Here is a 24170-nt window from a genome sequence, read left to right on the forward strand (position 1 = left end):
GTTACTAGAAGAACTCTTGAATAAGTTTAAGAGTAGCATGCAGCTCCAGCTTACCTGCTTCCAGCCCTCCTGTGTACTGCCTGTCAAGAGATAAAAGAACTTTATTTTTTCCATTTAACAAGACATTGGTCTCCCTTACTATGTATACATCAATTTAATTTACTGTGCCTATGTTGGAGAGTCCAGTTTATTAATTCGTACATTTGCTAATGTCATCTAGTCACTCGTAGGCCAATAGTGAACTTATTTCCAAGTATATGTAACAAAAAAAAATTTTTTTTTAATGTGTAAAAGTATCTATGACTCGACCTGTTCACACATCAACAAGATTCTTAAGATACATACAATATAATGAAAGTATTCTTCACAATCAAGTTCCACATTATATATAAAGTTCCTAATGAAGTTGTGCAAAGCCATTTGCAATGCATCCACCAGAACGATTTGTCGCATTTGATTGGTCAGTCCAAGAACACTTTGGCAGACACTTGGTGTTCACACTTGCTAGCTGTGATTCAAACAGTTTCTGCAGCCATTCATCTGGGACCTCCAAGTCATTTGACATGTAATTGTCTCAAAGGGTGTGTGCTGGGTGTAGTCCCACCAGAGTTGTTACACGCAAAACAAACTGTCATGGCTTTGTTCAGTTATTTTTCTGCTTCAGATGAGAAGTTTGGGCCAACAGTTTATGTGCCAACAGTTTTCATGATCTCAACTTGAAACTGAATCTGTCCAGTCATTTACTTTGATGTGGGAGAATGCAATTAGCTGGATTGTTGAAGGTACAAAAATGCTATATAAGTGTAATACACTGTAACTAACGAAGACGTCCCAGTGTTGTTTCCTCAGTTCAAAATAACCTCTGTAAAGTTGGCCTCTTCTCAGATGCAAATTTATCGAAAAATTATGTCATTCGTTTGTGCTCCAATCATTTTTTTAGATATTAACAATTCTCGTATAGGTCAATCTGAGGTTAACCAGGCCCCAGTGTTGAGTAAAAACGGTGTCAATCGTTTGTGCTACGTTTGTGCTGTAAAAATTTCCGTTTGTGCTTCTATCGTTTTTGAGATATTGAGGTATTATTTTCGAGTGATGACGTCATGCAGCCCCGCATTTATTGCAAAATTGACCTGAAATGGTCTCATTTGTCTATGCTACGTTTGTGCTGCTAAAAATTTCGTTTGTGCTGCTATCGTTTTATGTATATTGAGGTTTCGAGTGACGACGTCAATCGCAGCACCTCTGTCGCGACTGACGAAGAGTACCAACTGTCAACAAGAGTGGGGTAGCGCAAACGTCGAACATAAACGTCATTTTGCAGTAAATGAGGGGTCACATTATCACTTGAAATTAATATCTCAAGATCTAAAAAACGATAGCAGCACAAACGAAACATTAAGAGCACAAACCAAGCACAAACGAATATATATCATATATTTCTATGAATTTGCGTTTGATGTGGGCCCAACTTTCAAAATATATTCTCTGAAGAGGATTGAGGCATCTAAAAATGTGTTTTTTTCCAGATCACAGTCTGTTTTTTTATCAAACAATGTCACACTCTGTTATTAATTTAATCGTGACAGTACGGATTTGACAAGAATCCCGAGAGGAAGTAGTCGATCTCAATTATGCATGGAAATCACATTTTCATAAAAGGTGTTATACAGTGATCCCTCGCTACTTTGGACTTCAAACTTTGCGCCCTCAGTCTCAGTTGGATTTTTTCTCAATTAAAAATAAATAAATAAATAAATGCAGTGGGTTTTTTTAGAGCAGTCCCGATCCGATCACGTAGTCTCTCCCTACTGCTGTGTTTCTTTGTTCAGGCACTGCACTGGACTTGCTTGTTAGAGTTAGCGATGATTGACAGGCGTTAAGGTTCGATCTTGCCATGGAAGCTTGGAAGCCGAAACTTCAAGGTGCCGCATGTGTCAACCATCATTTAACTTTTTAAACATTTGCTGTGGGAATTCATTGTGTGCAAGGATTTGATGGACTCACTCAATGAAGGATTTAATATAGACAAGCATTTTTCTATGTTATACGTGTTTGAAAATAATTCGGTGGGACAGCAACGTGTAAAACGTATCATAATTATTACATTTGAAGTGCTTGAAAACCCATTTTTAAAATTATATATATATACTGTATATACATATATATATATATATATATATATATATATATATGTACGGCGGAAAAAACTTTTTTTCAAAATTGTCCGATATGCATGTGTGATACATCGTTGGAAACCTTAAAATCTCCATTTTCTGGGGGAAGAAAAATTTTGAACATGAGGGCATTTTGAAAAAATAAAGTTTTTTAAACAGCAAAACCCTAACTGGAGGTGAGAGCACGCGAGAGCAGAATTACAGACGCCATGACTTTAACGAGATATTATCGCGTACATACCTTGTTTCGATCCAAAAACTCCATGTAGCATGTATCACTGATTGTCAAGACACAGTTGGGAATCCCCACAGCTGGATTTTTGGGGGATTTTATGGGTGGAACATGGCAATATAACAAAGGTCGCGATGGAGAAATCGCAGACATCAAGGAGTGGTCGAGATTTTCTTTTTCATATATTTACTCCTTTAAACTTTTTTTTTTCCAATTTTTCTCTGTTTGGATCGATTATTTATCATCTAACATATCGGAGAAAATGCGACAGTAACAAAAAAATACAATTAATCCGTGACTTTTTTACAGACGCCATTTTTTTCATTGTGACGTCATTTGTTTAAAAGTTTAAAATAAGCGAGTGAATAATTTTTAAAGTTTTTTTTTTTTTTTTTTTAAACGAAATATTAGACATCAATTAATGATTCTAAGCTAAAAATGACAGACATTTTGAATAAATAATGTAATTAAGTACCTTAGTTTTATGGCTGGGTTAAAACAAAAGCGTTTGCGTGATGTCTGTAAACGGGGGTTTTCAAGGTAAAACCGACAAATTAAAAATAGTTCGGGGGCTTAATGCGGCATGAATCTGCTATGGCAGCATATAGACATATTGTGCTATCAAACACAACAGTTCTTATGGCTTAAAATACGGCAGTTTCTTTTCAAGAGGAGTGCAAGAGCAGAAACTGCTTTTTCAGTCTTGTCGTTGTTTCCCGCCATATATATACAGTACGTACCTATAGTTTTTCTTTTAATTTAAAAAGTGAAGTAAAAGGTGAAAACAAATTCCAATGCTAAATCAGAATGAATATATTGAGCACACAAAACAAAAAATAAAGCAAAAAAATATTTTTTGGGGGGGCGGGGGCTACGTCGCGGTTTTTCACTTATCGCGGGGGGTTCTGGTCCCCATTAACCGCGAAAAACGAGGGATCACTGTATAAAGTTTGTGACTTTATTTACTTGTGGCTGCCACCTCCAGCCTGAAGCGGAAATGCAGCCTCTCTGTTGAGCTTGTACATGGCATGCATGCTTGTACGAGTTGTAGTGGATTTGGGACTGTGCTGGATGCCAGTTTCTTCTTGTCTGCAGAATGTAGTGAGCTTCGAATCAAATTTTCTGCTTTGAGGATTCGTTTCATTAGAGTGGCGTTGTAATTTGTTTTGGAAGTGTTTTCATTTAGTTTTATTGATTTGGGGGGATACACTGTCCTGTAATGGCAACGGTGAATATGACATAAATCATCTAACATGGCCGGATCCAGCTGCTCCCTGTTAAGACCAGCATAAGGTTGTAAGTTTTTGTTTGAGCTAATATAATTGTTTATGCATCCGTAATTTAGTTTAGAGGTATATCTAGCTTTTTTTAGTGGGAATATATTTTGAACGATTTGTTAAGCGCACTGTTAAAAATAAGTAATTTAAGTAAGTTTTTAGTGGCCTTTCGCTATGCAAGTTACCCACTTGTTCTTATGTTGTATTTCGATCCTCATTTATTAATTTTTATACCGTCTGAGGCAAGGCGCAGGTATTTTATTCTAAAGGCATTTATTGTGAAATGAAAGTGCAATTCTGCATCGTTTTATTGCTCTTTTGAAAGTGCAATCTTGGCAAGCCTTTGTTTTACATCTCCTAAAATCTATCCTGCAATGCATTAAATGTTCCTAATCCGATTACTCGATTAAACAGATTGATTAATTGATTACTTAGATAATTGATAGCTGGAGCCCTAGCAGAATCCATGCTAAATTGTGGACAGTTACCAGCTCGCTTGCTTGTGTTGTTTTTTATGTCAAGCAGAGACTAGGCAGAGGCTCAGTAAAAGAGCGCTGCTGCTGGTGGTGCACGCGCGGATGTGCACAGGCACGTGTTCGCCCTGACACTAATGAAGGTAAGAAAAAGGGCTTTTGGGGGCAGTCCCAGTTAAAATGTCAGGGCTCTGTGTACTCATTGTGGCATTAATGGAGCATCCATGGAGTAGAAGTTATTTTATATTAACACTAAAACTTCATATAGTCCCTTTAAATACAAGGGGTGTTATGATCAATCAAGACATTACTTCAAATGCATGTTTTTATTCAGCTGTACAAAGACACCAATTTACATTGAATATCTCATTTCATTATTGCAACGATGCAGCCTAATTTGATGTACTGATTATTACATTATAAAAATATACAATGATATATTAGGAAAATATATATTGATAGGTGGAGTGAATTATTTCCAACAAAGATACTGACATCTGGCATCAAAAAAAAAAAAAACAACACTTTTAAAGAGAACCCCCACACTATATTCTTTAGCATGTTTGCACAGGTAATTCATTTTGAATTTAGGACAATGACACCTACTGTATCTAAAAAAAAATAATAAAGCAAATACAGCATCGCCAAATGCACAGTTCGGAACATGCAAACATTACTATAGCAATGCTCGAGCTGAGATTCAAACCTGGAGTATATCAACTGTGAGGAAAATGCTGCAACCCAAATATTGAGTTTTGTCAATCAAAGAACATTCGTGTACATTGGCTAGCCCAGGGGTCTGGAACCTGCGGCTCGAAAGCTGCATGTGGCTCTTTTATTCTTTTGCTGTGGCTCTTTTTAACTATGGCAGTTAACTTTTTCAGTGCCATTGACGATGCTAAATGCCAAATCATCCTTCTGCTGTGAATTCCAATAAGTAGATGTCCAATCGATTTGAAGTGGGAGTGAACAAATGTTCACTCGCTGCCACCCTCCTACTTCAAATGGATTGGACGTCTCGCGCCATCAATGGCAGGCACTGAGTGAATCACAGATGTTTTGACATTGATAAAATAATCACTTGAGAAATAAGCTTGTTACTTCATTTTAATCTAAATGCAAATTTGAGCTTGATGGGAATGTCGCCCCTACTAACATGGCCACTGTTAGGCCCTTTTGGTAGGGGCGATGACAGGTTTTTCAGGGTTCCTTCATGAATTTCAATGAGTATCATGAGTAGATGTCCAATTCACTTCAAATGGATTGAATATCTATTGCCGTCAATGGCAAACGATGAGTTAATGAGTATTTGCTTTGAATTTAGATTTTATTTTTCAAACCTAATTCTAAATTTCAAGATGCTTGTGCTGTTCTAAAACAAACAATAAAATAAACGTTTTGACCCCCATCAGACAAACTTTAGATAACTCAAAACTTTTTTTTTTTGTTGCAATTCATTAAATGTTAGATGTCAAGGGGCTTTTGTGGCTCCTGGTATTTTATCTTTGGTTGGGAGACGCTCAAAACGACTCTTTGCGTATCTAAGGTTGCTGACCTCTGGGCTAGCTAATTAACAAATGCATATACAATATGCTGTTGTTTATCTGACGTGAGGCATATTTTCCTCATTAAAATAGGCCTATTGAGGTTTTCCAATGTATTGCTTAATACAAGACGCTAAAATGAAGCAGAGACCAGCTGACATTCCCATACCAAATAGTAAAAAAACAAAACAAAAAAGACATTCATTTTGTGAATTTGCATTGTTGCATGTTTCATGAATCCGCTTTGGTCACTTCTGCAGGCCGTGATGCTGTGTAAGGGCCCTGTGATAGTCCTCTGATAAGCTAGTATGTTCCATGAGTCCCGAGTGCTCGTAGCTGCGGTAGAAGTGTCCGCTTGTCTGCTGTGCATAGTATAAGAGCTGTCTTGCGAACAGGGGCTCCACCTGTCAGAAAAGTAGTACGTTGACAATGATGCTTACAAAGGGCTGTAAATTGTAATGTCTCGAAATACTATATAATTTCATAAAATATGTGTTCCAATATGAGTTGTCTGCTAGTCACCTGGACATTGAGAGATGCTCTTTGAGGTTCAAGACACTCATCTCCAAAACTCAGAAGAACCTGGAAGTGGGTGGTCAGTGGTCGACCATGGAGACTATAACTCTGGATCTCTAAAAGACATGGTCGTTTTAGTCACTAAAAAGCTATATAAGAGTAAAGTTTACTTGAGGTGTGACCTTTGGGGATGACTCGAATGGAAACTTCTGTTCACAACACATTTGCAAAGCTTGTGTGACAAATACACGCTTGAGCTGTTCTAGTGTGTGGGCGGGGACACTTTAGACGGCGAAGAAATCATGAGACACATCACAATAGATACCTTTGGAAAAGAGTCTTCAGCAGCTGTCGAGACTAACTTGGCGGGACTTTGCTGTGCTGTAGCTGAACTATTGAGTCATGTGCACTCACTGAAAGGTTCCCGCAGTGCCCTGGAACCTCGAGTCTCGCACTTACATACTCATAAAGTAACTCAATTTCTTTTCTTCCTTTCATACGTTACCTGCTAGTCACCCTTGAATAAAACTAAAAACGAGTGAAATTCAATCAATTTAAAAGTTAACATTTTTAGGGGGTCTCCTGAGCATTATTAAAACTGAATCTTGATTTATTTTTGACTCGATTAGAAATGCAGACATGAGGATTACCTCTGCCAGTAAATGAAACTTACGGAAGCGGAAGTTATATATTCAGTTCCATATGACTGTGTGTCCATATGTTTGTGGTCAAGGTAAACGAAGAAACTGATTAATTATCAAACTTGCATGATATATTCTAAATATGAAACGGAAGATGTGATTAAATGTTGGGATCAAGGGCTAAAGGTCACAGGGCCAGATTTTCCATATTCAATGTTTAAGATAACTCAAGACCAAAGAAACAGGACACAAGTAGTCCCCGGGTTACAACGTACCGGACTTTCGTGCTTTTGACTCATCCGCAATATTGTCTCCAGTTTTTTTTTATTTTTTTTATTTTTTTTATTTTGACTTTTGTTTTGTGATACATGCTTTCACTTCTACACTCGAGTAAGGGCGCATATACACACAAAGAAAAACGTATTTGTGCACACGAAGAAGAGCACACGCGCACACACGAGGAAGAGTGCATTTGCTCCAACTAAAGGAAATAATATCTTTCCACGTTGGCACCGTCTAACTGTTTGCATTACTCAAACACAGTGGTCCCCAACCTTTTTTGCACCACGGACCGGTGTGATTTGGGTCTTTATTTCATGGAACGGTGTTCTGTCAAATTTTGCACCCTTAAAAAATTTTGCTCCCAAAGCTTTTGTGGCGGTGAAAAAAGCCCTCTTTTATATTCACTTGGACTCTCAATGTTATCCAACGGTACTAAAAAAAAACTATTTACATCATAAACATACATGAGCAACACGAAAATGGCATAAATTAATACTTAACGACACGGCGAAGTCGTTAAGTGAGAGAGCTGTGTGCAGGTGTTGTGTGCAGCGAACATGGCAAATATGAATTGATATTCCTTTCTTTAAAGACAGTTTGTAGTGTGTACTCTGAAATCCCTGCATTCGCGGTCATTTTTAACGTTACGCGCATGCCAAATTTGTCAGAACACCGGCAATGTGCGGCAGAAAAAAACAGCAAATATAAAATAACATTTGTTTTTAGCCCCGTTGTGTTAAGTGCAGGGAAAATACAACTCAACCCCCGAATCAGTGGGAGTCCTGGGCTTTTTTCGCTGAGACGAGATGGTCCCGAGATGGGAGAGTGAAAGAAGCCCGCTTCACAAAGATACGATGTTGTAATTTGTAGCACAGTTTTCAGTGCTTTCTGAGCAATGTCAGGATATTCCAAAATGATTTTAATCCAGAACCTGGGTAGAGTTGTTGTCTGAAATGTACGTTTAAGGTCGCCGTGATTTGCGATCTCTACAAGCTGATATTCCTGTTGCACAAACATGCTCGAATCACTCGTTTTATTCACATACGGGTCACGAATCCACTCCTTCGCAGTTCGTGGGTCTTTAGTGATTGGGAAGTAGCATAGATTTTGTTTTCTTTGATGTTGTAGGCTTATCAGGTTCCCTTTTCCCCGTAAAATATCTGTCCAAAGACATCTGTTTTTCATTCATTCTAGAGTGGGGACTAATTATTTCCGGGAACAAATGTGATGGGCGACGACCTACGTCATTCGTTATTATCAAGGCCAAGCGCACATAAATATACGAAACAAGATGTACTGCTAACAGTCCAATCACTGCATTTCTATGACGACCTCCTATCCCTCTGTTGTATATCTAGAGTAGACAGGGATATTGGTGTGTTAAGTGGCACAGGCCAAAGTCAATTGGCCAGAATGCAGTCGTTAATAAATTATTTATTATTTCTGCTCGGCCGGGTACCAAATGCGCCAGGGACCGGTACCGGTGCGCGGCCCGGTCGTTCTGGACCCCTGCTCTAACACACTTAATATAATCAATCAGCGAATAGTATCGTTTCTCGTATTCACTGTATGACTGTTTGTAATTACTCTAACACACCCAATATAAAATAAATAGCACTTATACCATAGCTTAATAAGCAGAATATAGGACATAAGAGATAAACAAAGCCTTCTTATCACGGAAGCCCAGCGCATGCGTCATACAACTAATTGAGCAAGATTGATGCTGACAAGCCCATGTCCGCACCACCGAATAGATCTCCCGGACACTCAGCAACAAATGGTGGGACGGTCCGTCCTAACACAAGGAACACAGGAGTACGCCTGATATCCAACCGATAACACGACTGACAAGACTCCAACAGCCTTGTTGACGCTGAGGTGGCAAAATCCACATCCTCGCCCGGACAACAGTAACTCCCGAATCCTCCTGTCCAATCCACAAAAAGACAATAATCCCAAACACACCCTTCTTCCTACCCCAGTCCCACCCCCCAAGAGCCTTCAAAAGACTGAATGTTTAACTAATAGTTGTCTCGGGAACTTTGATTGACGTACGATAGGGTGACCTTGCCTTGAGTGTTTCTGTTTCGCCTTGCCGTTTTGATCTCTGTCGATCCGAATAAATTGTCAACTTGTTCTCGGTGAGCCTTCTTTAAACCATTCAAAATGCAGTCAGTACAAAGGGTTAAGACTAAGGTGAACACGTGGAGTTTGCCCTTCTGGCCGGATTGCTGGGGTCCCCCCGGCCCGGACTGTTGGATCTGTGCCAGTGTGGGTCCGGTAATCTGGCTAGAAGGGCAGATTCCTTCACCATGAAGAAGTCAAGCAGCCCAGAGATAGTGGAAACATTACAGCTGCAAGCCCGCGCGCACATTTGTTTCTTGTGAAGCATCCACAGAGGCAACACCTGTATATTACACCTTTCCTACTATTTATTCCGCGTTTTCAGTTGTGGTCAAATACTTGGGGCAAATTTATGTGATTGTTTTTAAAAATGTGACTGATACATGCTAATCGTTTGTGTGGATTGTTATTGCTGCATCAGCAGCTAGTTGAAAAATACTAATTTGAATTGCAGTTATTGAAGATGAAACTGATTTAATTTTAGTTTCATTCTGTAAGTGTTGATGTCCTGAGCAACTGAATAAAGTCAGCAAACCACACGGACGTTTCACATCGTCATTTCGGAGCTTAGCTCGCTCCCAAGCTAGGACTTAGTTCCAATGTCTGGCCGAGGACAGTACAATGACGTATAATATGTGTTTGTGGATAGTTATTTTGAGATTTGGGGGACATTTAGGGGTACTTGAAGGGTTAATTCCGACTTACGCTGAAATTGGGGATACGTCGCCGGGGACGTCTTGTGTTATCAAACTGGCATGATATATTTGCAATATAGACAGAGAAAAAAAAAGTAGTGATACAAAATTATTATTGGATATACAGTCATGGACAAAATTATTGGCACCTTTGGAATTTTTTCAGAAAATACATAATTTCTTCCAGAAATAATGCTAGTACAAATGTTTTTACTGTTTACAGAAAAATGAATGAGGCTTACAGAGAAATGAACACAGTGCCTACATCAAAAATGGTGGAAGTTCAATAATGTTTTGGGGTTGTTTTGCTACTTCTGGCACTGGGTGCCTTGACAATGTGCAAGGAGTCAATAAATCTGGAGAGAGTGGAGACTTTTGGATTTGGACCGCAGTGTAGGACCTAGTGTAGGTAAATTAGATCTGTGTCAGAGGTCATGGGTGTTCCAGCAAGACAATGACTCAAAACATCCCTCAAATAGCCCCAGGAAATGTTTGGAGACAAAACGCTGGAGGGTTCTAAAGTGGACATCGATAACACTGATCTAAATCTCATTGAACACTTTTGTTGTTGCAAGAAGGCACTCCTCAAATCTGAGAGACCTGGAGCAATTCGCAAAAGAATAGTGGTCCGAAATCCCATTTGAAAGGTGCAAGAAACTTGTTGATGGTTATAGGAAGCGATTGCTTTCAGTTATTTCTTCTAAAGGGCGTCCAACCAAATAATGACTTGATGGTGCCAACAATTTTGTCCAGCCCATTTTTTTTCTAGTTTTGTGTAACACTGCGCCAATTTAGGCTTTTTGAGGGGTCTTTTTTCAATATACACCCAAGACATAAAAACACTGATAATGAAAACATTTGTAATTGCATTATTTTCTGGGAGAAGTGTTTATTTTATTTAAAAAAAAAAAAAAAAAACTCCAGGAGTGCTAATAATAGTCTAATGACTGCACAGTATATGCAATCTCCCTACTGTATAAGTAATGTTAAAAGCCCATTACGACTTTCTGGGATACCATTCACGCCCAGAACCCAAGTTGGGCCCCCAGTCTAGGGAAACCACACGCTCAGCCTACACCCATCACCTCCAGCCAACAAAGACACCTACCCCTACCCATGAGCGCAGAGGGACCCAGGAGAATGCCTACCACACATACGCGAGTATAGTGATGGCCAAACCAGGACGTCAGGATAGAGAGGGGAAAAGAAGGCACTGAAGGGGCACAGAGGGCTGCCGCGAAATCCGTAATAGATATAGATCGATAGATAATCAATCTATCTATCTATCTATCTCAAGGTCCAAGTTACAACCATAAGATATACGGAAATGAATAAATAAATAAAAACAAAATAACAAAAGTACCCATTTTTAAAGGCACCTATACCAGTGTTTCTAGAACAGTGACAAGTAAGCCTGTCGCAATATGCAATAATTCCATTTATCGCACGGTAAATCAAAATTAAGGCGATAATTTTTCCGCTGCGATTTATCGCCTCGCGTGCACCTGCGTGCGCGCGTGCAGCTGACGTGCAGTTAAAAGTTCGGCTTCCTTGTTACCAACTACGCAAAATGCATTTTAGTTCTGTTTTTAGTTTAGTGCAGTTTAAGTTTAGTGCAGGTGGAGAAAAAAAAAGAAATTAGGATGTGAATGATAGCAAAATATATGGTGTGTGCATCCATGAACTGGGTCGTAGAATGCCGATCTCGGCCGGCGGTCCCCCTCTGTTCGCCAGTCTTTATAAGTTAAGGTGACAGTTCTTATTGTGGTAATATCGTCAAAGAAATCGCCAGTTTCGTCAGGTTTCTAATCATTTATTCCATCAACTCGTCGAGTGCCCACTGCTGTTGACGCCAGGATCGAAACAGAAAGTAAAAAGCGCTCTCCTCCTGCTCACCGTCAGCCCCACGGTGCGTTCAGGTGAAGCAAAAAAAGTCCGCCACATTAGAACCCGATTCGTTACATCAGGGGTTTTCAACCCAGTCCTCAAGGCACACTGTGGGTCCTGGTTTTTGTTCCAGCCGATCCAGCAGAGACAGTTGAACCAATGAGGCTTCTGCTAAAACAAGCCACACCTGACTGCAATCAACTGATTGCACTTGTAAAACACCAGATTGGGGAAAAAGTGTTGTCATCTTGTTTGGTAAGAATGAAATCCTGCACCCACAGTGTGCCTTAGTGGAATAGGTTGGGAACCCCTGCGTTACATTATTAAAGGTACTGTACTGTATTATTATTACCATATTTTTATTGCTATTATTATATTATTGTTATTCTGATTTTTATTCATATTTTATTTGTTTTGCTCTTTGTAATTGCTATTTGCAGTAGTAACACCAGTATTTATTAAGGATGTAGTGTGGGTTTTTGGGCTGTGGAACGAATTATTGGAATTATAATGTATTCTAATGAGAAAATCCTGCTCGACATACGGCCATTTCGACTTACAAACAAGCTCCTGGAACGAATTAACTTCGTATGTAGAGGTACCACTGTATTACACATGGAACGCCATAGCAGAAGCTATGAGGGGAAACGTTTTCATTTGCCTAGATGCTTAATTTATTAAGTGGAATTTTATTTTTCTTAAAAAACACATTTTATTTCTTCTGTGTTTCTGTGCAGTATTAATATTGTTGTCTTTTACTTAAAAGAGGCATGGTCTATAGTTTTTAGTTGTGATTTCCTAAAAAGTATTTTTGAATTTAACATTTATTGCGTTTAAATGGGTGTACATGATCTATTAATATACACTGTATTCTCACAGTGTTATTGTAATTTTTTTTTTTTTTTTAATTGGGGAATGCAATAATATCGCATATCGCAATAATTTATAAAATAAATTATCGCACACTAAAATTTGTTATCGCGACAGGCCTAGTGACAAGCAGCGTGTAGAACTGTGCAAAATGTTAGTCAGGCCCAAGACAACCACATTTTTACAACCCTTCAAACGATTAATAAAATTAAACATCAGCACCCTTAGAAGGGACTAGAGAGTATGCCACTTGCAGTCTCTGAAAGCTTGTCTTATTATAATTTGACCACTGATGTGCAGTGTAGAGGGGTATACAATAGGCCTTGAACAAGGTGAGCTTGACCTCATCAGAGCACTGACCAAATTTTCGGGAGAGAACATTAGCTTAGACATATAATAAGTGACACTGTCGAAATATGTCCTTATTGTCGGTCAGCGACTCTGTGATATGACCGAGGTAAATTTTGCCCTGACAACTTAAAATCAGGCAAAACCAACCGTTTGTCTTCCTTGATTTTTAGAACCATAATGACACTCTTTGAATCATTGTACAGTGCAGAAAATAAATATTTGAACACTCTGCTATTTTGCAAGTTCTCCCACTTAAAAATCATGGAGGAGTCTCAAATTTTCATCGTAGTTGAAAATCGTAACTGTGAGAGAGATAATCTAACAAGAAAAATCCAGAAATCACAATGCATCATTTTTAACATAATTTGAAGTGGGAGAACTTGCAAAATAGCCTGGGGTTCAAATACTTATTTTCCTCACCTTCTCACTCCCCATACCTGGAACACACAGTAAGCAGCTGCTGCAGACCAGCTGAACTTGGGCTAAATGGCACACAATCATCTGCATACATTGGATGGTTCACCTCTAACCCACCAGCCATGCAGCCAGTTTTACACTTCCTTAACAGTTCTGAGAGACCATTCATCTAAAAATTGAATAAAATTGGAGACAGCAATGGGATCAGACAGGGGAGCATCCTAACTTGGAAGGGGACCGATATACAATCGTCCCACTTCACCTGCATATAGTTTGATGATTATACCAATATGAAAGAATTCTTAGGATTCTTATGAATTCTTATAATCACAGCATACAGAGAAAATCCACAAATATGTTTTCTTTGGTTTGGGAACTTTGGGCACGAGATTTTCAAATGCTCCTGATAGTGAGGGTATTGACGTAAATTAATCAAGTTATGGCTTTTTACTTGAATAGCCCCTTGAGACACGCATGACTCAGCCACACTAAATACAGTTTAACCGAATGACAAGCTTTAGTTTGGCATTTACTGTGTTGCTGTACTCTACCTACTATACTACTTACTGTCTGATCAACTGCTAGTATCCCCCACTGCAAATAGCAATTGGCTTTTAAAACAAATTGGATTAAAAAATAAAAATTTAAAAATAAATAAATAAATAACATAAAATAAATAAATTTTTAAAAAATTAAAAAACACAAATTGGATTAATTTTGTATTGCTGGATAATCGTATAGGCCTATCATGAACACCGCTGCCTGCTCGCCATTCAAAATAGGTTCTCACCTGCAAGGTAATCCTGCATGTGGAGTAGTTTACAGGCGACCTCTCTGTCGAGCTTTTTAGGCTTTTCCCCATAGGGTGTCAGTCCCGCCTGCCAATACACTCTGCCCTCACACAGACGCCGAGCGTAGAGTCCATCTGCGGCCATCCAACACAGCACGCCTCCTTCGAAGGAGGAAGAGGGACTCGCGGGACGCTCCTCTCCACTCATCTGAGCTGAAATGGTTTCCATAGGCAGTGGTACCACATCGTGGCCTCCTGGGGACAAGTAGTGTGTATTTTCTGGGGAGGCTGGAGTGATGTGGCAGCCTTCTGGGCTGAAGGTCGTCACCTCCTTCACTAGAGTGTCCCGCAAATATACTGTGATATGTAGGCGTGGATCTGAATGAAGAAATGTTAAAAAAAATCATCATACAGTACATAGACACATTGCTTTTCTATTTAGCCACTTTAAAGTTGCACATATACTAAATATGTATCAAGCCAATAATTAGCATGTAATTAGGTTTATTGACCCTCACAAAATGCCAACTGCATTCACTTAATTTTACCTCCCTGCTGTTGCACATATGAACCTTGAAATATTCATCCTTTCATAATCCATACTGCTTTTTCTCATGAGGATCGAAGGGGTGCTGGAGCAATTACCAGCTGACTATGGGCAGCAGGCAGGGTACACCCTGAACTAGTTGGCAGCTAATTTACATGGCACTATGAGACAAACCACGTAATTATGGACTATTTGGAGTGGTCAACCAATCAACCATTTTGCTTGTAAAATATGGGAGGAAACAAAGTGAAGTACCAAGAGAAAATCATGACTCAGGTTGAACGTGTTCTGCAGTTTACTTGGCTGAATGTATTTCTTAGACACTGTATTTTCCATGTTGTTCCTAAACGTATCGCTCGGCCCACAGCTGGTTGTAGAGATCACTCGTTCGGTTGTTTTATGCTGTGTTACCAATAAAAATCGAGAAAACCTTAACAGACGTTTGGCGTTGTTCTTTCGGGCACATTCTGCTCTTATTTGTTATTATTATGATAATGGAGCTCGGGATAGATTCATGTAGTGTATGGAACTCCAGGTTTTCTAAATCCTGTAGCGGAAGCATGTTTATATATCTGGGACGATCAACACCAAGAAAATTGTATTGTGTAAGGCTACCCTTAGTTGCATGATCTTAAAACCATTACATATACATTTGTGTGGGTTTCTCTTTACGGCCCTCCCTGGTACCCTTTAAAATAAAAGCAAACAAATATTTATTCTGCACAAAATATACAAATGTGTACCTGTACCGTGTACCTTGTTTGTTGTTTGTATGTTGCTCTGTTCATTGACTATAAATTTGAATCGGCAATACTTCTCCAACCAAGAGGGAAAAAAACAAGAATTGGACTGATAGTGAGTGCATATAGGAGTATGTGTCAGGTGACTTTGCTGGGAAGTTACATAACTGGCCCGTGGCCGCCATACTCTCTTTCTTCGGTGTCGCAAGTCTAGTGGCATAAGAAATTTTTAACAAATGGTTGTGCAAATCTGACGGGGAAAACTGTTGGATGTTTGAGAATGCTTGACTAGACTTTTTTTGTTGTTGTGTTTTACTTTTTTTTTTTTTTTTTCCAACATTGTATTATGAATCAAGAAATGTAATGTAGATTGTAAATCAGTGTTAAATTACCTTTGCTGTTAATGTAACTAAATTAGTAAAGAGCACTTCACAAAGTTTATTAAATTTTTGCAAGAAAATGAGAATCAGTAAATCAGGATAATTAATACTGAAAACAAATAAGTTATTCTTATTGTTTGTCCAACCCTTAATCACAGTATCAATAATAATTTCATTTGGCCCCCGGTTGAAAAGAATTTCCCACCTCCTGCATGTTTTTACTATATTGCTTGAGACAAAAATGAAGCCAGCCTTGAAAATAAACACACATGATTAATAAAACCCTATACATATGGGGTTGTTTAAAAATAATAAATATTGTTCATACAAAAATACAGGATAGAGTTGAAATATCCAGAAATACAAGTGCAAGTGTTAATCATGTTCATTTCTGTGATGGATGATGAGTGTATATATGTACAGTATACTGTATATAGAGCAGCTCTGGATATATGCGTACAGTATATGGCGGAAAACACTCAGGTGACTTGAAGTTCCGTTCTGAGACCCCCAATTTGGCCGAACTCAAAATTGTCCTATATGCATGTGTGATACTACAATGGAAAGCTTAAAATCTCATTTTTCTGAGGGAACAAAAATTTTGAACAGGAGGGCATTTTAAAAAAATAAATAAATAAACAGCAAAACCCTAACTGAAGGTGAGAACACGCGAGAGCAGAAGTAAAGACGCCACGATTTTAACGAGATATTATCGCTTACTTACCATGTTTCGATCCAAAAACTCCATGTAGCATGTATCATCAAGTGCCAAGAGACAGATGTGAATGGCCACAGCCAGATTTTGGGGGGATTTTATGGGTGATAAATGGTAATATATACAAGGGTCGCGATGCAGAAATCGCAGACATCAAGGAGTGGTCGAGATGTTCTTTTTCATATATTTACTCTTTTAAACATGTTTTTTCCATTTTTTCTTTGTTTGGATCGATTATTTATCATCTAAAATGATGGAGGAAAATGCAAAAGTAACAAAAAAAATACAATTAAGCGATAGTTATTATGTAAATATCCGTGACTTTTTTACAGACGCCAATTTTTTCATGGTGACGTCATTTGTTTAAAAGTTTAAAATATGCGAGTGAATAATTTTTTAAAGTCGTTTTTTTTTTGTAACTAAAGATTACACATAAATTAATGATTCTAAGCTAAAAATGATAAACATTTCGAATAATAAATACGATTACTTACCTTCTTTTTATGGCTAGGTTAAAACAAAAACGGTTGCGCGACGTCTCTTAATGGGGGTTTCCAGGGTAGAACGGACAAATTGAAAATAGTTTGGGGGCTTATTGCGCCATGAATCTGCTATGGCAGCATATAGACGTATTGTTCTATCGAACACAACAGTTCTCTTGGCTTAAAATACAGCACTTTATTTTAAAGAGGGGTGCAAGAGCAGAAACTGCTCTTTCAGCCTTGACTGTGTTTTCCGCCATAAAGGTATATATGGTGGAAAACACCCGATCAGGGTGATATCCAGGTGGGTCCTTAGGCAAGGCCCTTCATGCTATATGCCTATACCTCAGAATGAGCAGAACAATCAGTGATAGAGTCATACCAGCTCGAACGTCGCCCGGGTTACCAAGGTTCGCGTCAGGTGTTGGGGCACCAGGACAACTTGATGTCATGTGGGCTACTGGAACAAGATGCAAATGGAGCGGGACGAAAACTCACAATGAAAAAAATGGTGTCTGTAAAAAAGTCATGGATTTCTACTTCATAAGTATGGCTTCATTGTATTTTTTTTGTTACTGTCACATTTTCTCTGATATTTTAGGTGATAAATAATAGATCCAAACAAAGAAAAATAAAAAAATCTTTAAAAGGGTAAATATATGAAAAAGAAAGTCTCGACCACTCATTGATGTCTGCAAATTCTGCATCGCGACCCTTGTTGTATTACCCTGTTTCACCCATAAAATCCCCCCAAAAAATCCAGCTGTGGCCATTCACAGCTGTGTCTTGACAGTCAGTGATACATGCTACATGGAGTTTTTGGATCGAAAGAAGGTGGGAACGCTCGCTATCTCGCTAAAGTCATGGCGTCTGTAATTCTGCTCTCGCGTGCTCTTACTTCCAGATAGGTTTTTGCTGTTTAATTTTTTTTTTTTTTTTTAAGTGTCCTCCTGTTCGAAAATTTTCTTTTCCCAGAAAATTGAGACATTAAGCTTTCCAATTACGTATCACACATACTGTACATATCAGACAATTTTGAAATTTGGCCAAATTGGGGGTCTCAGAGCGGAACTTAAAGTTGCCTGAGTGTTTTCCGCCATATATATAAATTACATATACATATGTTTTAGCGTGTACCTCTAAGTGCTTCTGCTGATCTGATGCTGGTGTCCAGACTAAAGGGTGAAGGCTGACTGTCAGCAGAACCATAAGAGTAAATTGAGGCTCTTAGCTGGTATCCTACACACACAAACACAAACACGCAGACTCAGAATATTGTTAAGACAAAATGCCAATGAAAAGGAGACTGTTGCTTGTATGAAATAGTGAGCAACATACCATTATCCACTGATGCGCCCTGCCATGGCAGGCTGCGGGGAGGACATGGACACGGAGTAAAGGGAATCTCTGGCAAAGGGGCATACTCCTGACTGAAGTCTCTCCAGCCACATTCTGGCGAGGGAACATACTGTGGTATCTTTAGCGGGACACAACAAGCAATTCAGCAACTTCCAAAATCATGTCAATGTACTAGAAACAATATACCCATCAGCTGATCAAATAGAATCACCTGAGTTTGAAGGGTAGGATAGGCTGAATTCATTAAATAGTTCATTGGACTGTCCTCTTCTCTCGTCCCTGAAAGTTTTAGAGACATATTTGCTTAAAAGACAGTAAACCCGAAATTTAAGTATCATGGTTCATCAAGACAGTGAGTGGTAACTGTGGAGCTGGAGTCATAAGAGTTGTCGTTGACATTTAACAAACCCCAAACCACCAGGTGAGAAAAATTCCATCTCTTTCAGGGGAAATCATCACGTGAATCACACATGAATATTTATTAGGTCACGTAACTCTAGCCTTGCAAACAAGACTGTTGATTCACTGATTCAGTGATGTAGTATAGTCTCACAAACCTCAACTGTCTCACTACCCCCGGTTATCTGATGTTCGAGCCAAACAGGAGAAAGAGGCGGGAGCTGCAGACGTGACCAGGAAGCTACCATCTAGTTGAATACAATATCAGTTTTTGTAGATAGTTCAATTTCTGAAATTTTTGTCAGAAATACACTTAATTTTCCCAGTAATGAAAAGCTTTTTTGACAGGAAACAATGTTTTGCTCATAGGCAAATCAGTATACCATACTATGCCTTAATGTAGATTGGCTCGTCATTGAAAGGTGACCAATCAATGCAAAAGGCGGGAGCTGCAAAAGTGACCAGGAAGTGACTATCTGCTTGAATGCTATGACGGAATGCAAAGTATTTTTTCTAGACAGGTCAATTTCCCAAGTTTTGTCTGAAATATATTTAATTTCTTCATTAAAAGAGCAGAAAAAAAGTCACTTAAAGCATTTTTGACAAGAAACCATGTTTTCACGAATGTGATGAGAAAAGGCATCGTCCAATCAGCAGCTGTATATTTTTTGAAGGTTTCTCTCATAAGAAACGTCTCGATTGGATCTTTCCCAGATTGCTATGTAGAACATATTTGTAACAGATACACTACCGTTCAAACGTTTGGGGTCACTTTTCCTCCTTTTTGAAGGAAAAGTGGAGGTTTTTTTTCAATGGAAATAACATTAAACTAGTCAGAAAAACACTTTATACATTACTAATGTGGTAAATGACTATTCTAGCTGGAAACGTGCGGTTTTAATGCAATATCTACGTAGTTTTGTAAAGAGGCCCATTTACAGCAAACATCACTCCAGTGTTCTAATGGTACATTGTGCTTGCTAGTTGCCTTAGAAGGATAATAGATGATTAGAAAACCTTGTGCAATTATGTTGGCTCAGGTCAAAACAGTTTAGGTGCTTAGAGAAGCTATAAAACTGATCTTCCTTTGAGCTAGTTGGGTATCTGGAGCATCACCTTTGTGGGTTTGATTAAACTCTCAAAATGGCCACTTTCACGTGAAACTCGACAATCTCTTCTGAGAAATGAAGGCTATTCCATAAGAGAAATTGCCAAGAAATTGAAGACTTCCTATAACGCTGTGTACCACTCCCTTCAGAGAGCAGCACAAACAAGATCTAAACAGAGTAGAAAGAGAAGCGGGAGGCCCCACTGCACAACCGAGAAAGAAGACAAGTACATAAGAGTCTGTAGTTTGAGAAATCGATGGCTCGCTGGTCCTCATCTAGCAGCTTCCTTAAATAGTACCCATAAAACGCCAGTGTCAATGTCGACAGTGAAGAGACGACTCCGGGATGCTGGTTTTCAGGGTAGCGTGGCAGAGGAAAAAGCTTTATCTGAGACTGGATAATAAAAGGAAACAATTAATATGGGCAAAAGAACACAACCATTGGACAGAGGAAGATTTGAAAAAAAGTGTTATTGGCTGACGAATCAAAGTTTGAGGTTTTTGGACCCGAAGCACATCTCCAAATTATGAACTATTTAGGAAAGAAGAAGGCAGCTGGTATTCTATCTGTAATGGAGTGGCCAGCACAATCAACAGATCTAAAACCCATTGAGCTGTTGTGGGAGCAGCTTGACCGTATGGTACGCAAAAAGTGCCCATCAAGCCAATCCAATTTGTGGGAGGTTCTTCCGGACGCGTGGAGTGAAGTTTCTCTTATCTTCTTTGTCTTCTTCTCAACAAATTAACAGCTAGTACACCATAGGTCTGCAAAGCTGTAATTGTTGCAAAATTAGCATTCTTTGATAAAAGCAAAGTTTGAAGGAGAAAATTACAATTCAAAATTAAAATCCTTATTTCCAACCTTGTCACTATCTTGACTATATTTCCAATTCATTTTGAAACTTATTTTAAAAATAAAAGTGACTTTTGAAGCAAGACCCCAAACTTTTGAACGGTAGTGTATATGGAGCAATCAATCTGGCGTGCTAGGTTAACATAACTCTTGTTAGATCACAGAAATGATAAACAGATTATTTTACAAGGCGTTGAAATGCAACTAACTTTTCTTGGCGCCCTCAGGAATGATGTGGTAAACCTTGAAAGGGTCCGAAATGTCCAGTTGGCTGCGATCCACTAGCTCCTCAAAGTCGTTGCTTTTGTTAAGGGCACAGCGGAGACGCGTCTTCCACGTCGGCGGGTCAGGCTTGTCGACCCCTTCCCTATACTTTCCTTTAAACAGCGCCCAGGCCTACAGGGACATCACAACTATTTTACTCCAAATACCTTTAATAACATTGAACAGCTTCCCTCAATAAATTGTGAAGCCTATACTTTTTTTTTTTTTTTTCACGTAGCAATAAAAGCGCAATAAAACATGAAGTATTTGACTCGAAAGTGCGGAGTTTAATCTATATCCGACTTTTTATTTGGCACCAATTGACCACGGAAAACCGGAGATATGATCCTTTGATTTTCATAAAAGGAAATATGTTTTCTCCACTAGAAGGCACTCATGCTCTTTGGACGAATAACGCTTAAATGATTTTTTTTTATCGCCAGATTTTTTTTTTTTTTTTTGTACTTTGCCTGATGTGGTTACTTAATGGGTTATTGTACAGTAGAATAATAACAGATCATACAGATAACTGTGCTGAGGAAAAAAAAAAACTTTAGAAAAAAAAAAAATAGAACATCGTAAGCAGTTACTCACAATGTTACTCATTACTTGAGTTTTCCCTTCACCAAATACTTTTTTACTTTTTACTTGAATACATTTTTAGGATGACTACTTTTACTTGAGTAATATTATTTTGAAGTAACACTACTCTTACTTGAGTAGAGTTTTTGGCAACTCTACCCACCTCTCAGTTAGTGTGTCATAAGTTTACAATTACGGAAAGCGTTCAAAAAGAATGTTACGCCCCCCCCCCCCGCCCCCGGTGGCCCGAAATGTCATTGCATGTAATTGACTTTCCTATATATGAATTTAAAATTAAGACTTAAAAGTTGTAAAAGTTGTAAAGGAATAAAACAAGCAACAGAAACGAATGAAATGAACAAAAATAATAATAATAATAATGGGTCAAAACTATTTTTCGAACACATCATGACTAGTACCTTAGAGACGCCATTTGCTTTGCTTAGCCAAAACAACCTGAGGACAGATCTTGGCTGGAATATTCAGTCAAAAAGGATGTGGGGTCTACTTCTCCACCAGGTAAGACAGAAATACGCACGCGCTCACACACGCACGCACACTCACACCTGGGATGCCAGTATGTACGAGCAATGGGCTAAGCTACTATCTGAGGATATATCTTGTAAGCAAGGGCATAAGTTTGGCCTAAACATTGGTAGGGAAAATATAACAGCATAACTTGTATGTATACTTTTTGCGGGACATTAATAACACCAAACAGTGAGGGCTACATTTCTCACAAATATAAACCTAATTAATTGATATGCCAAATCAGGAGAGCTCATTACGTCCATCACGATCGATCGGTTGATCGAAATGCTGGTGTGGGTAGCTCGTGGCATCAAATAAATAAATAAATAAATAAAAATATGTACATAGTTAGTAATGATTATGTTGTCTCATATGAGGTTATGTAGCGCCCCTCTCTCTCTAAGCAGCTTCTTGCTCATGTTTTTTTAGTTCTCTAGTTTCCAGCAGAGTTCACTACATTTCTCACAGTTTAATTAACGTTAACATTATAAAACACAAACAGAAGGACACTTCCCCCTAAGCAGCTTCCTACAAGAGTTTTGCAGGTTAGCAAGTTCACACAGTTTAATGTTATGCTAACTCGATACAGGTCGGTGTTCCCCACCTCCACAACACTGACGTCTTTTTACATTACTTACAGTGGTTGCTGCTGGCCGGAAAAAAAAAAAAAATTATAATAGGCCTATCCCCGTCTTCGAAGCGGGTGTAGGAGGCGGCATGTTGTCGGCATGTATTTTTGTCGAGGCTGTGTGTGAGCGTGAGTGTCGGGGTGGGTCAAGTCATCAACCGTTTGGGGGGTGGGGGGGCGGCACATTTAGTAAGAAATGAAAAGGGGTAAATATAAGTTTGAACATCATAAAAATAATTCACCTAAAAATAGTAGGCTCTATTCTATCCTTACAACATATGGGAAGGCAATCTAAAATACCTACTCTATACTGTAATTGAACTAATCATGTAATGCAAATAAGGTTGCTTAAAAGTTGGTGGGGACAATTTGAGCATCCTGTAAAGTTGGTAGTGTTATGTCCATACCGTCCCAATACAAACCTACGCCCTTGCTTGTAAGTTAGTTTTATTGTTGACACTTTGTTTTCGGGTCATCAACGTGTTGCCCCCATATGCCACTAAAGTCAAACTCGGCCTATGGTTACAGCCAAACATTTCAAGGTTCTCAAATCTTGAACCCTAGACATACTTAGAATACCACCAAAAATGTTTATTTGAGTATTTTATATAATATCATGTTTAGCTTATAAAAAGATGTCTATTACTGTCAGCATTGCTGCGACTCTCGTGAGGATAAACGGTTTAAAAGATGAATGAATGAATGAATGAATGAATGAATGAATGAATGAATGAATGAATGAATGAATGACGGTATACTACTGTCATACTTAAAAAAATAATAATAACAATTTATTTTGTTCGTACATGGTTTGTGCCAAGTCAGCTGTAACAAAAATTACAAGATTGGATTTTATATATACAGTATATACAAAATTGAAATAGTAAATGTACCAGACACAGGTTTCATCCAAACTCTCTTACCTTAAAAAGCGCAGCATCCTCTTCCCGGTTGTAGTCCTGTTTGCCTGCATGCTTCCACGGTATCCTGAAGATGGTTTTCTCTTCGTTCTCCCACACCAAACCGGGATATTTCCCACAATCCACCTGTTCAATCAGCCACTGTCGCAATTTTCCGTTCCCGCTGCTTCCGGGACCCCCGTAATCCACTTCAGAGTTCATGTTGGGCCAAATTGACAGCACGTGCGTCCGTGTCTTCAAAGCGCTTGTCGAACCGAGTTTACAAAACAATTCAGGCAGACCGAGTCTTTAACGCAGTTATTCACCTTATCTTTAAAACTCTTCGCACAATGGCAACTTTTGCTGTCAGTCAGTGTGGAAAAAGTGTCGTCGACGTGCCGCTTTAA

At 38.8% G+C, this 24170-nt stretch overlaps 2 protein-coding genes across 3 annotated transcripts in view; one reads left to right on the plus strand and one right to left on the minus strand.

Moving 5' to 3' along the window:
• The window catches only part of exoc2 (exocyst complex component 2), a 116647-nt gene extending 109458 nt beyond the window's left edge, over positions 1 to 7189 (plus strand). For both annotated transcript variants that reach the window (XM_057840893.1, XM_057840894.1), the window contains exon 28: positions 1 to 7189. In XM_057840893.1, coding sequence (XP_057696876.1) covers positions 1 to 94 — 94 coding nt within the window. In that variant the 3' untranslated portion in view covers positions 95 to 7189.
• Positions 4508 to 24170, minus strand: LOC130918809 (interferon regulatory factor 4-like). The gene is made up of 8 exons (XM_057840895.1): positions 23788 to 24170; positions 21069 to 21255; positions 18711 to 18778; positions 18479 to 18617; positions 18278 to 18379; positions 14277 to 14654; positions 6223 to 6332; positions 4508 to 6104 (listed from the first exon to the last, which is right to left on the minus strand). Exons 1-8 carry the CDS (start codon positions 23983 to 23985, stop codon positions 5949 to 5951), a joined length of 1338 nt encoding a protein of 445 aa, XP_057696878.1. The 5' UTR covers positions 23986 to 24170; the 3' UTR covers positions 4508 to 5948.

Source organism: Corythoichthys intestinalis, chromosome 7 (genome assembly GCF_030265065.1).
Source record: "Corythoichthys intestinalis isolate RoL2023-P3 chromosome 7, ASM3026506v1, whole genome shotgun sequence".
Lineage (NCBI taxonomy): Eukaryota > Metazoa > Chordata > Actinopteri > Syngnathiformes > Syngnathidae > Corythoichthys > Corythoichthys intestinalis.

Excerpts from the sequence above, each read along its gene's own strand:
- LOC130918809 (XM_057840895.1), bottom strand. The coding sequence starts at position 23,985 with ATGAACTCTGAAGTGGATTACGGGGGTCCCGGAAGCAGCGGGAACGGA. Across the intron at positions 18,380-18,478 it reads GGGCGCATCAGTGGATAATG|GATACCAGCTAAGAGCCTCA; the intron begins GTATGTTGCTCA and ends TTGTGTGTGTAG. Across the intron at positions 6,105-6,222 it reads GAGCATCTCTCAATGTCCAG|GTGGAGCCCCTGTTCGCAAG; the intron begins GTGACTAGCAGA and ends CTTTTCTGACAG.